Source organism: Oncorhynchus clarkii, chromosome 2, assembly GCF_045791955.1.
Source record: "Oncorhynchus clarkii lewisi isolate Uvic-CL-2024 chromosome 2, UVic_Ocla_1.0, whole genome shotgun sequence".
Classification (NCBI taxonomy): domain Eukaryota; kingdom Metazoa; phylum Chordata; class Actinopteri; order Salmoniformes; family Salmonidae; genus Oncorhynchus; species Oncorhynchus clarkii.
Window position 1 is genome coordinate 26268578 of NC_092148.1, and position 14071 is coordinate 26282648.

General features: G+C 40.0%; 1 protein-coding gene across 3 annotated transcripts; it reads right to left on the reverse strand.

Annotated features, from left to right (window-relative positions):
• Positions 1-4066: 4066 nt before the first annotated feature.
• LOC139365210 (uncharacterized) lies at positions 4067-13865 on the reverse strand. 3 transcript variants are annotated; one of them, XM_071102699.1, is made up of 10 exons: positions 11281-12004; positions 10565-10852; positions 10259-10355; positions 8382-9303; positions 8169-8238; positions 7740-7914; positions 6732-6881; positions 5187-5397; positions 4893-5058; positions 4067-4444 (listed from the first exon to the last, which is right to left on the reverse strand). In XM_071102699.1, coding segments are annotated over exons 1-8 (2022 nt in total). In that variant the 5' UTR covers positions 11600-12004; the 3' UTR covers positions 4067-4444; positions 4893-5058; positions 5187-5396. The 3 variants fall into 3 exon arrangements, with proteins under 3 accessions (XP_070958800.1, XP_070958810.1, XP_070958790.1); XM_071102709.1 differs by lacking the exons at positions 4067-4444; positions 4893-5058; positions 5187-5397 and adding exons at positions 12656-12719; positions 12800-13217; positions 13316-13865 and having other exon boundaries at positions 5994-6881; positions 11955-12425; XM_071102689.1 differs by lacking the exons at positions 4067-4444; positions 4893-5058; positions 5187-5397 and having other exon boundaries at positions 5994-6881.
• Positions 13866-14071: the final 206 nt, after the last annotated feature.

The following is a 14071-nucleotide window of genomic DNA, read 5'->3' on the forward strand; positions in this document are numbered from 1 at the left end:
GGAGACAAATTAACATTTCTACAGGACAATAATCTTAAACACAAGGTCAAATATGTACTGGAGTTGCTTACCAAGACGTCATTGAATGTTCCTGAGTGGCTTAGTTACAGTTTTGACTTAAATCATCAGCTTGAAAATCTATGGCAAGACTTGAAAATCGCAGTCTAGCAGTGATCAATAACCAACTTGACAGAGCTTGACACATTTTTTAAAGAATAATGGGCAAGTATTGTACAATCCAGGTGTGCAAATCTCTTAGAGGCTTTCCCAGAAAGACTCACAGCTGTAATCCCTGCCCAAGGTGATTCTAACATGTATTGACTCAGGGAGTTTAATACTTATCTAATCAAGATATATTAGTGTTTTATTTTCCATTAATACAAAATATAAATACTTTTTCTTCCACTGACATAACAGGGTATTTTGTGTATATCATTGACCAAAAAATGACAATGAAATCAATTTGAATCCCACTTTGTAACAAAACAAAATGTGGAAAAAGTTGAGTGTGAATACCATCTGAAGGTACTGTATATACTGTATATAATGTAAATATCTTTAAACAGGACAAATCTGAGGGGAGCATGTTCCCCTGTGACCCATTTGGGCATGACACCTCTGCTATTTATATTTGTGTTATTGTTATAATAAACAATGGGAAAATAAATACACAAGAGCAATATTTCAGGTTAAGGTTCTTCTGTCCATGATATGCCATACATGTTGATGTTTCTATGTTCATTTTGATGTTTTCTATAAGCACTAGGGCTAGGCAACGGAAGATGGATCCTACATGCAATAGATTATTACAAATGACATACACTGGCGATACTCTATGCTGCTTTAGTGACGATATTCAATGCAACATTGTACAGAGATTTTTTTTTGTCAATAAAATTTAATATTTCAAGATGTTGAAGTGTAAAGTGTTAGATTGTTACTATAACCTCTTCTCATATACATTGTTTATAATTCAGAGACACGTGGTGGCGTATTTAGGTATTAGGCGACATGGGCAGCTGCCCAGGGCGGCATCGTGCCGGGGGTGGCACGGGGCCACCACACAATTGTTTTTGGAATGGTGACATTTGCACAATAGGTTTTCTATCGTTCATTTGCACGTCACGTCAATGATATCATGTCACCGTGTGGGACTGTGGGTCAATTAACCTTGTCGGAGTGGGCGCCCTGATTCTAGTTTGTGAGCTAGACAGGCTACTGCCTGGGAAGGTCTCACACTCAGAAGTACTAGATGGGGAGGGGGGAGGGGGTAGGTTGACCTCAGGTATCACCACTGGAAGCCAGAGGTAGGGGGAGAGGAGGAATCTACCAAATAGTGCACCTCTAACTTTGTACAGCACTAATGCAATTAGTAAAACCAGTCACACTACGAAATGCTACCAAATAAACCACAATTCATTCAAAATACTGTGAATATATAGTTTCACAGACATTTTCTGGTTTGTGCGAAATCATTAAGAATAATATATAACCAGTCTGCACACCACCAAGGTGAATTGGTTTAGTCTTGACTCTTGGTTGACAGTGTTTGGGAGATGGGTAATGTATTGGTGCTTGAGTGCCAAATCAACACAAATGGATAAGAAAAGGTCTAAGCCATCAGTGCCCAGTTAAAGAAGAGGAGAAACGCGCAAAAGATAAAGGTATGCAACTATGTCATCTCTTTATGAGTATAATATTATGCATGTAATGAAATAGGCTAGTATAACACTTGTGTTTGTTAGCCTGTGTTGCTTGCTATGCTATTACACATAGGGTGACAATATTCCGTTTTCTGTCCAACTAGTTTACATAACATTGGATATAATTTCACACAGTTTCATCATGATAATGTGTGTAGCCTGCAGCAAAAAGATTACAACCTAACTAGCACATTATTGATGTGGTTAACTTTCATTGAGGAGACATCATAAAGGTTTTCTGTGATTACATTGACTAGGTCCCAAGCTCAGTAAGGTGAATTTCCAATGCTGTAGGCTAACTTAGCAGACGTCTAAATTATGCTGATATTTTTTATATTTTGTGATATATTGAGTATAAAAATAAAAATGACAGTTAGTGCAAAATTGTGTTTTTTTTGGGGGGGGGGGGGGGGGGGGGGGGGGCATACAAGCTAGAACCGCCACCGAGTCTGTAGAATACAATCTAATACAACCTATCATAATCAACATCTCATATCTCACAACCTGCCTTATTTCTGCTTGTGGTCCAAAAGGGGTTACTGTATTGCCTGTTTGACTACACTGGTGCAACCTCTTGAGTTACTCTGCATGCACATTTCCTATCTACAGTTAGAATCACTCCACACATAAGGTTTGTCAAGATAGTTCATATTCTCAACGTTATATCAAGCTGCATTTAGTCAAGATAAAGGATTCATAATTAAGTAATTTGTGCTTATTTTTTCTGTGACGTGTAGAGAGTAGAGTAGTACTTTATTGATCCCGACTTGGGAAATGGTTTTAGCACTAAGCATCATCAATAAATTACAAGGACAAGAGAAGACATGTAACAAACACATGATGAAAACAGATACACATACAGTATGAAGGCACCTGCACCTTAGAGGCCATAAAACATAGAGTTCAATTCAAAGGAGTTAAGAAATGCAGTTGTCTATCCTACTCTGGGGAAACAAGCAGAAACAACATTAACCATAAATCAGTCGTTATTACACTCATTAAGAAGCCTGGGGGCCCCCATGTTTGTACATATCCGATCTGATACTGCCTGGTTCAGTCTTACGAACAGTGGTCTATTGGTCAGATCACAATCCATTTGATTATGTGTGGGTTGAGATTAATGTCCGTTAGCTTTTGGGCCAGTAGGTGGGGTTGTATGGTATTGAATGCACTGGAGAAGTCAAAGAATATTGTGCTCTGTGGGGGAGATAGAGAAGAGCATCTTCAACAGCAGTTTTAGGGCAGTCTGCAAATAGCAAAGGATCCAGGGAGGCTGCCACCTAGGCTCTTAATGAGGGTATTCAAACTTGTTCGATCATAAGGTAATAAAGATATAAATAAGTCATATTCTTCCAAAATCAAGGGATTTATGTTGGTCATAATTCTATAACAACTATTCAATTGTTTCCAATCAGGACCATTTGAAATACAAAAAAAATACTTCAGTTTGTTAAATGTTATTCATTTGCAAAAGATGGACAGTATGTTTAAATGAAAAAGGAAAAACATTTATTGCTATTGTCTCACTTTATTGCTATTACAAACTGTACAATATTTTATGCTAAATTGAAGATGATAGAATAACGCCGCAAGTATGGATGACAAGGTACACCTGTAAGTTCCACCTGTCAGGAAACTCCTGAACATGCACAAACAGTGCCTCCTGTTGATAGGCTCAATGACATCAATTAAAGAGATGAACCATGTATCTATTCAGTCCTGAAATTGTTAAAGCCCATGCTCAAGATTTCATTTTAAGTAAGTGGTCTGTATAGAATGTCAAAAGAAGACTGTCCAGTAGCTATCCAAACTTTCCACCCTACTGCCTGCCCCTGTGGCGTGCCCTAGTCCCCCCAGGTGTCTCTGTGTTCTGGGGGAGGTGGCAGGGCTGTGTGGGGTTCGTCTGAAGGGAGGACAATTCGCGGGCACGACGGCGTCTGGATGCTTCTCTCCATGCCTCCCTCTGCCGTCTCTGAGTCTCTTCAGGTAGATCTGATATCAGCACCCTCTTCTGATAATACCTGAAGAGAGAATGAGTATGAACACAGGCTCCACAACACAGATACACACACTAGGGCTGTCGTAGTAGAACCGCCCAACCTTTGCTTTTGGATGATGTGCTTAATGTTTTCTAGCTATTATCACTGCACTGCTGGAGATAGAAACACAAGCAATTCGCTCCACCTGCGATAACATCTGCAAATAAACTTTGATTTGATAACCAGTCATAAATACAGACCGTGCGCCAATTGAAGTAAGCCTAAACCTTGGTGGACTGTCATTGTTTTACATTTCAGTAGATGTATGTATTTTGTCTGGATTGGTACATTTCAACAAGGAGATTAAAATAATGAATGATGCTGTTTTTCTGCCTTAAGTCGTTTATTTATCGGGCCTCTCACATAGACAGATAGTTGATAGAAAACAGGAACATGCATACAACATTTAAAAAAAATACTATTATGGCTAAATAGAGTTTGGAGAGCACACCTCTGTGGTGTAGTGCAGCTCACTCTACTTTGTCTTCTTGGCAGGTGGCCGGTAGTCAGGTTCCATGTCCTCTTCATCTCCCTCAGTTCTATCTCCATCGTCTTCTCCCACTTCCACATCTGCAGCCCTTTTGTCCACTCCTTCCCCAGTGCTAACGTCACCCACGTCTCCATCCTGTCCCTCTTGTCCTTCCAGGGCACTACCACTGCTGGCTTTTGTGGAGTTGGTGGGGGACTGGTTGTCAGGCATATCTGTTTGAAGAAAAATGGCAGGTATTTTTTATAAATAATGTAGCATACATTCTGCAATCTTCAACTTAATATGTTGTTACACAGAGGGGAGTTGTTGGTATATGCTGTTGTATGTATGCTGTTGAACGTATACTGAGTATACAAAACATTAAGGACACCTACTACCATTGAAAGGCACATATTTTGTCTTGCCCGTTAAACCTCTGAATGTTACACATACACAATCCACTTCTCAATTGTTTGCAAGGCCTACAAATCCTTCTTTAACCTGCCTCCTCCCCTTCATCTACACTGATTGAAGTCGATTTAACAAGTAACATCAATAAGGGATCTTAGCTTTCACCTGGATTCACCTGGTCAGTTTATGTAATGGAAAGAGCGGGTGTCCTTAATGTTTTGTACACTCAGTGTATGTTGTGTATGCTGTAGAGAGAGCATAGTAACTTACGCTTCAGTAAAGATTCATAGTATTTGAGCAGCTCCTGGAGGCAGTCCTCCTCCAGACCTGGCTGAGGGTTGATGGGCATCATGATTTCTACTCCCCAGCAGCCTCCGCGGGACTGCTTCCCTATGAGGAGGATGGGCCTAAAGCCCAGAGCATGTACTTTACGGAGCTGAAGAAGACAAAGAGTTTACAGAATTATAATTTCAATCAGATGGCTGCTAATCAGAAATAAAATGGGAATTAGTTAAATTCAAATGGAATAAAGCTAAGAATGTGTCCAGAAATGTAGAGGGTTACCATTATAAAAAGTGAGTCCAGGAACCTGGCAACGTTGTTGTGCAGGATGGTCTTTCTTGCCCATTCCATCAGTGTCTTGTCCATTGCTTTATTGCGTAATTTGTGGTACTTCTTGAAAGGCTGCACAGCTTTGCAGCTCTCACATATTTTAGAAGCACAATTTAACAACTTTTTGCAGTTGTCACACACCTTCTTCGTTGAGCCATGAGTTCTATTGGTTAAATTTGATGAAGAATGAACAAAGAAACAAACAGAAACATGTCAAGGAGAGCACATTAGTACATTTGATTTGACAAACAGTAGATGCAGTCAAAATGACCCCTTGAACAGGTACCCCGAGTGTCGCCTATTACAATCAACTAGATTGGGTGAGTTTTGAGCATAGCCTCCCCACTCACTATTAATCCCATTCAAGTGCAATTTTTTTGAAATAACCTACTCAGCAGCAGAGCACACACATCAAATACAGGTTGAATGAATTGGGGATTAATGGAGATTTTATTGATTTAAGGCCAATTGTATTTAAACTTGAACATTTTACTGTATTTAAGGTGCGAAATTGATTGGCTACCAGTCAGAGAAAAACACTGCACTGTAAGTAGACCAATTCCATTCCTCAAGCTAGATTGGCAATGGCAAAATGCAGTTGAATCCAAAAGAGGATGTTTTATCACAAATAAATAATATTGAAAAAGATAACAGCTTAAGCCCCCATGCAGTCTTTGTAATTCTATTTTTAAATCATCACCATATGTATAACAAATCACTGTGTTTATTTAATGAAAATAACTTCCAACATATTCAACGTATGTTTAACCATTTATTTCCCTGAGCCTCCTTCGGCCCTTAAAATGCTCAGTTTGATCATGTGGGCGTTAGGAAACACATTTGAATATACATTATTTACATATACAGATCTGATTGGCTGACAGAATGGTCTAGAGCCAACCCCCTTACCCATATGAACAATCATTGGTCTATTATAATCAGATCACATTGCGACATAATGAGGTGGGCCAAAAGTTCCATCCCAACTGAACAGGCTGAAATTCCAGCCAATTTTCAAACAGCTCTTACACAACAAAGGGCATCATTTTCACAATTTCTCAGTTTTATTACAACCTCATTGTGTGGAAATATATATTTTTTTAAATGCAGGAAAATCAAGTTCATCTGCACTGCCCCTTTCACACTGTAGTGAAATGGAAACTCGTTCCGAACAAAATAGAATTTATCACACTGATTTGGTTTACAATAAGTCTACAAAACATCTTAAATCTGTCAACAAAAAAAACACTTCCGGTAATCATTTAGAACATCATTATAACAAAAGTTATACAATCACATTTCCCCATCACAGACAGGGCCAGCCAACAGAAACATAGGACAAATATTCCAAGATGCATATCATGATAGATCTCAATTGCAATCTGTCGTGGTGATTGATTGATACTAAACAAGAGCAACATTACAACATTTGAAGCTATGCATCATGTATGTGCGTCCTTGTTTGTGTGTTTGCATCTCCTATGAAACTGTTTCTACCATTCAAATTCAGTCAGGTCTTTGAGGAAGGTGGCAACTGCATCGGTCTTCCTTTGCACAACTCTTCCAGTCCTGCGGCTCACCCCGGCTTCTGAATCAAGGTATGAAAAGCATTTGGTTCCTTCATTTGGGTTGATCCCTACTAGAAACCTAAACAGTCAACATGGAAGAGTTAGTGAATCCAGGCATTGCTTTCACAATTCTTTAAATTTGGGTTGCAAAGCTACCGGTAATTTACTAATCTACCGGAATCTTCAGTAGTTTTGGTAATTAAGAGAAAATGTATGGCAATCTACTGCAACTTTGGTAATTTATATTTGAATAACTTAAACAACATGTATTCATATATAGCATTATTTTTTTATATTTTTTTTTACATCTGTGTCCATATTGTCCATGAGTTTCTAGTAGATAGACTATAAGGTTCAAGAGAAAATAGCCTAATTAATGAAAAAAAATCGAATTAACGTTGGCATTATTTTCAATTAACTCTTCCAACTATTTACTTTTTTTTTTTTTTACAACTGCCAGCAGTTTGACACCAAAACATGGACAACAAATGCATACTGACATAGTAAAATAAATAAGTGAAAAAGATAAAGGATACTTCATGCTGAAACCCATTAAAAATGGTATTCACTAAATTGATGGATTATATTTAGGATGCTTTACAACTGTGTTTTTCTATTTTAAAATCATCTTCTTGAATTATTTCATATATGTACATGTGATAAGGCCACACAGAGGGCCAAAGATAATTACAGACACCTGTGATAATCTGAGGTACCCAAAAGGGCCACTGTATGTATTGTAATAGATTATATAAAATCCTTGAAAGATACAAAAAATCTGGTAGTTTACTGGTAAACTAAAGTTTCCAGTAATATACCCTTCCTTTGCAACACTAAGTAAGTCTCTCAAAACTGAGATAAGCAAAAACTAAATGAAATTTAACTGCAAGGCATGCAAGACTGTAAGTGCTGGATTAATAAATGCTCAATTACTTGCCTCTGAATAAGCTCCAGTGTTGCTGAGGCTGTCTCCTGGTACTCTGTATTGAACACGTAGAAACAGCCGAAGAACACAGAGAGGGCAGCAGCAAAGTCGGACTGATTTTCCAAAACACAGACCACTCTCCCCTCGAGCGACACCATCCATTTAGATGAAGCCAGCAGGGAACTCCCTGAAGTATACAGCAATAATGATTGTGTTACAAAATATATTTCCTAACATAGGCCTACACAATATATTACTGTTCCACCACAATTCAATATTACTGTATTTAGGCTAGAATTCATCCTATTGTTCTATTCAGCGTTAACATTATGTAGTTAAGTACCAGTATGTATTTCTGGTGGTTTATCTAGCCCCACCATGGACATAATCTGAGTTATGAATATGATCATCTCCAGTCCATACACAAAATGTTGTCATTACCAAGCATGATAAGTCTTGGAGTGGCCGGCAAATGCAACTGAGCCTCTACATCCATCTGGGTGTCATTCACCTACATTAAACACAAAAAGGTTGTTGAAACCTGATATGATCAATCATGTGTGTAAAAGCACAGTATAATGTATATAGTCCCAGTATGAAACAATCAGAATACAATGTTTTTTTATTTGAATAAAATCACACACAATAACTTACATCAGCCAAGAGGAAGAGAGAGTCCTCTTTCTCTCTGAAGTGGGACAGCACCAGAAGAATGGCAGCACAGGCTGTGAGGTCCTTGTTGTTTCCACTGAGGTCACCTTCAATGTCATTGAGGAGACTTTGGGTGCCTCTCCTCCAGTTGGGTTTCTGACTTCGGAAGAAATTGACAATGGTCTTTCCCTTGCTCAGCAGAGCGCCACTGAGGCAGCTGTCGATCTCAACTCCAGTGAGCATGTGGAAGTGGGCACAGAGCCATCTCTTGGTAAAAAGAAAAGGCCATTGTTCCTTGACGTCACCGATGCTTGGGGCTGGCCATGCATTTATCACGTGGCGTTGGTTAATGTACGTAAGCCTCATGAATTCATCCACATCTCCCCTGTCCACACCTCTGGGGCCTGCACTGTTGAAAATGGTGGCCATAATCTGTCTCTTGTTTTCCAGGGACTCAGGAGTCTCTCCTTCCGGAAGGTCCTGTGGGTGCCAGTTGATGCACCCATAACTGTCCACTTTTGTTCTTGCTGTTTTGGCTTGTCTGTTGCTGTGTTCCCCTTTTTTGCTCGTCTTGGGTCTCCGTATTCTATTTTCAGTGTTCCGGTTCACATGCTCCACTCTTGTCTTTATTTGGGTGAGCAAGGAGGAGTACCTTCTGCTAAGCAGTTCCCCTTCTTTTGACAGGTCTGCAAAGCTCTCTGGATATTCTGCAACTATGGCTTTGGCTATTTCTGCACATACTTTCTTGTTGGGGTTGAGGCAGTGTACACGCATTGCATCAACGGTGATTCTCACCATCAGCCGCCTATCTGCCGCCTCGACTCTTCGTCCCTCTGCAATGGCTCGCCTGAGGCTTTCAGGCGTCTGCTGCCAAGGGACATGAAAGTTGCTGATCCAATCCTCATCATCATCCTCCTCCTCCTCCCTAAAAAGCAATACCAATTGCATGGGATAAATTGATGGTTGCTTGTGTGGCAAGTGTTCACAGTGCTATACAAAGCCAATATGTTATTATATGTTTATTTTTTGTCTGGGCCAAGATGATTTGGTACCTCCAATGCATCCTGGTAGAGAATTATTGACAATGATGATGGGAGGTTCTTGTAACAGTCCATTTTCTTTCAAATTTGACCATTTGTCATGTCCTCATTAGCAACAAGGTGGATCATTTTGTACTGGTCTTTCACTGTTGACAGTCCAAGAATAGGTGTCAGAGTCTCTTTGATAGGAATCTACTGACAGAAGCGTATCCTGCCTGTAGCATCGGAACCAAGACATCTGAGCTGAATTGGCTCAACATAGTGTCCGGTTAGACCATAAACCTTTTCCATTTATACTTTACACAGACCTTTCGTGATAATCAATGATATTTTAAAATATTCTCCCGACAGTGAAGAACTATTGATTTTAACACAATTGTTGTCATTTAGCAGACGCTCTTATCCAGAGCGACTTAAATCAACAGATTTTTCACCTAGTCAGCTCGGGGATTTGAACCAGCGACCTTTTGGTTAGTGGCCCAACGCTCTTAACTGTAAATATGTCTTTATGTGAAGTACAGTAATATAACAGGAAGCTTTATATTACGGAAGATTACTGTACTGTTTTCCCACCTTGAATTTTTTTTTCCAAAATTGTAATGTAATCTGTGTTACACTGCAAAACACATTGAGAGTATTTTACTATGGATTTGTCTTTCACAGCACAGATAAATAAAAAAATAACCGACAACCCAAAATCCAGACCAGTCAAAGCACTAAAATATGCTAAACATGTCAGAAATATTGCATGCTCCATGTTTTGCAAGACAACTTAACTAAATTGAATTGCCATTTAAGTGAAATTGTGGACACCCAGACTGTGTGGATGAAAGGTCATACCGGCATTTTGCTCTCTCCTTGTAGGCCCGCAACTTCTCAGGGTCAGCATGGATTCTCTCTCTGTATTGCCGCTGTGTCTCTGCGCTTGACAGCCTCCCTGATGTCAAGAGACAATAGAACCGTATTGTTATTGGCATGATCCTCTTAAACCTGATTTTAACTTGGATTTTACCATGAACTGCATAGCAGACTGTTGTTTTTAAACCCATAAGACCCCTTACAACTTTACAATCCCCTCACCACTCCACTATAAAAAACACAACATCAACAAACAGAAAAGGACAGAGACAAGACACACAAGCATACTTTTCACATGCTCTGTCAATGTCTCCTCAGACTGTTCTGAACGTCTATCGCCTGGACTCTGGCTACCAGCAACAGAAGACATTCCATCAGACTCTTTCCCCAAGACGTGCATCGGGCCTAAGCCCTCCTGTTGTTCTGCAATACTTTCCTCACTCATCTCCCATTTGATGTAGAAGGACCCAGTGTCAGCAGGCTCCTCTTTTATCACTGGGCTAGTGACTGGAATGGCTGATGGGGACTGGCCTCTGGCTCGCTCTGCTGAAAGCCCAGGAGTCCCTGCATTGAGACCTGGGATTGCAACAAATACATGATATCTAAAGCACAAACTGGTCACAAACTAGCCAGGTTTGAGCATAGACATGTTCAAGTTGCCTTTACCAGCAGGGCGGTTAAAATGAACAAGATTACAAAAAGATGTCTCATCATAGGCGTTGCCATGTTAAATGGGGCAGTACCCAGTACACAATGATAATCTGCAGAGCATATACTGAGGCAAATTGGATAGTTAGCTACATGACCTCATGTACCAGATTTGTCTCAGTACTGGTAACAGCATTACTTTAGCATATGGGGAATATCAACTACGAATACACTCATCCTCATAACATAGTGTCTATAATGATGTACACACTGACATTTATGCACCAGTGACTTGAGTGGGAATGTACAGTATTATGAACTACTGATAACCAAGCAATCGGGAGAGAGCTACTTACTGGGGAAATCCATTCTCCAATCATTTTCGTTTGCCACCTCGTTCTCATTGCACATGGGTTTCCCAAAATCTCTTTCTGGTGAAAGTGCAGACAGTTCAAAGGATAGGCCTACTCGAAATGTTGTTAATTCGTCTTCAGCTTTTTTAAGCTTATATTTAAGGGTTTCATTTTCTTTGTCCCTCTCTGCCACCTTCCTTTCATATTCCAGTATTTTGGTACTGTTCATATTGTAAATAACATCCATGACAGTATTTACCGCTGTTCTGATAGCATTTTCCACTGCACGAGCGTTTTCTTCGTTATGTAAACAGGAATTCATTGCTCTACTTGGGAGATTATTATTATTTATTTTTTAACTCACCCGCACAACCTAACGTTGTCAAGTTTGCTAAATTGGCCAAGTCACAGAGTGAAGCAGGTGATAACTAGCTAACCCTTTTGTCTGTGGCACTGTAACGTAACATTACTAGCTAGCTCAGCTGGCTAAACAGTCAGCAGCCAACAACTTTACCGATGCGTGCGTCAGTTTGTAACCCTTCAGTGACAATTTTATCAAAAAGAGAAAGCGAACGAAAACGTGGTATTTCAAAGGCACTCACACTTGTATAAAATATTCAGAAGAAAATTAATTTGACATGTTTTAGAGAGCAACTGTATTACGTCTCAACGTTTACCTCGCAGTTCACTTCCGCCGCGCCAATCGCGCGCGTCACGTGTCAAATGTGCTTGGGGTGGCTCAATCACAGCACCGTCTAGTGGTAAATCAGTGAACAAAAGCAAATGCTGTACAATGTGAATTAATTTACCGACATTTCCAAATAAAAAAAACATAGAACATTAACAGCCCGAACCAATTCATTGAATAACTGGATCATTACAATATGATACAGAAATCTTCCTCTCAAACAACAAAGGAAATATCAACAAATATGATCCCAAATCCCAATCTTTGTTCGGCAGCCTAAACTCATCTGTGCAGACCTAATCCCCCCCCCTCTACTGTCTGTGGTGTCTCCTAGTCTCCCCAGGTGTCTCTGTGGGAGGTGGCAGGGTTAGTTGGGAAAAAGGACATTTGCAGGCACGACAGCGTCTGGATGCTTCTCTCTTCAGGTAAATCTGATATCGACACTTTCCTCTGCTGATTCCTGAAAAAAAAGTGTGAGTATGAACACAGATTCTTCAACAAATGCACATACACATGATCAAAGATAAACATATTGCATGCTCTGTTTTCAAATGTCTGAAATGAACGTGTCCATGTAGGACAATGGAATTAAGATTAATTTAATTCAAGTTAACGTCAATATTCTCATCAAGACAATATTGAAGGTGGACACCCAGACTGTGGTAGTGAAAGGTACAGTAACATATTTACCTGCGTCGTTCCTTCTCCTTGTAGGCCCGGAACTTCTCAGGGTCAGCATGGACTCTCTCTCTCCCTGAGACAATGGAACCATATTGTCATTGGCATGATCCTCTTAAACTTGAATTCTTTTTAATCATCAATTCACATGCATACTTTTCAGATGCCTGGTCGGTCTCTCCCCATACTCATGTCCACTCTGGCTACCAGCAACAGGGTGAGTTCCGTCTCTTTGCCTGGTTGGAGTTCCACCCGTCTGCTGGGCTTCGTACTCTTTTCCCAGGATGTGTATCAGGCCTAGGCCCTCCCGTTCCTCCCCAATACCCTCCTCACTCATCTCTTATTTAATGAAGAATGTCTCAATGTCAGAGGGTTCCTCTTTTATCACTGGTCTGGTGACTGGACTGGGTGATGGGGACTGGCCTCTGGTTAGCTCTGCTAAAAACCGTGAATCTTCTGCAGAATGTGAAGTAGGGTTCTGGTGATGGGACATATAAATAGTTGATGCCCCAGTGGGAAGAGATGTGTCTTTGCACTGGGAAAAAAACCTGGGGAGGAGTCCTTCCACCGAGACCTGTGATCAAAACAAAGATATTTGGACAAAAGTAGGGGTTGGTAAGTGCATGTCAAAGAGCTAAACATTGGAATAAAAACAATCAGGACAATACTCACAGGGGAAATCTATTCTCCATTCAGCTTTGCTTGACACCTCGTTTTCATTGCAAATTGGTTTCCCTCTTTGCATTTCTGGTGAAAGTGCATAAGTGCTTGACCTGACTTGATGACATTCATTTCCAGAAAATTCAAAGGAGCCTCGCAATGCTGTGACCTCACGTTCTGCAGTTGTAACTTTTCGTTTCAGCGTTTCGTTTTCTTTGTCCTTCTTAGCCAACTTACTTTGATATTCCTGTATTTTGGCACTGTTGATACTAGAAATAACACTCACAATAGTATGTATGTATCTCTGTTCTAACTGCATGTTCGACTGCTCGAGCGTCGTCTTCATTTTGTAAAACAGAGAACATTGCTATACTATGGAAATATATTTTTTGAAACCCGGGCACTAAAGACTAGTGCTAGCCGACAGCTTCTAACACAGGTGATGAGAGAACAACAAATTGGTAAGAGAACGAACCGGCGGTATTTCAAAGGAACACGTTAATACCAGAGAAAATAACACATTAAAGAGAACAGACACAGTTCATGTTAATTATCTCCAAACACCATTCACTTCCGCATGTATTAGGTATGTTAAAGGTGATTAGCGAAGTCACAGCGTCGGCTAGTGGTAGCTAACTCAATTAAGAATGATTTTGTTTCAAGTTTTAATGTCACATGCACAAGTACAGTGCCTTTCTTGCCAACTCAAACCCCAACAATGCAATATTTAATAACAATGTATCACTAGAAAGGAACACACGATAAATA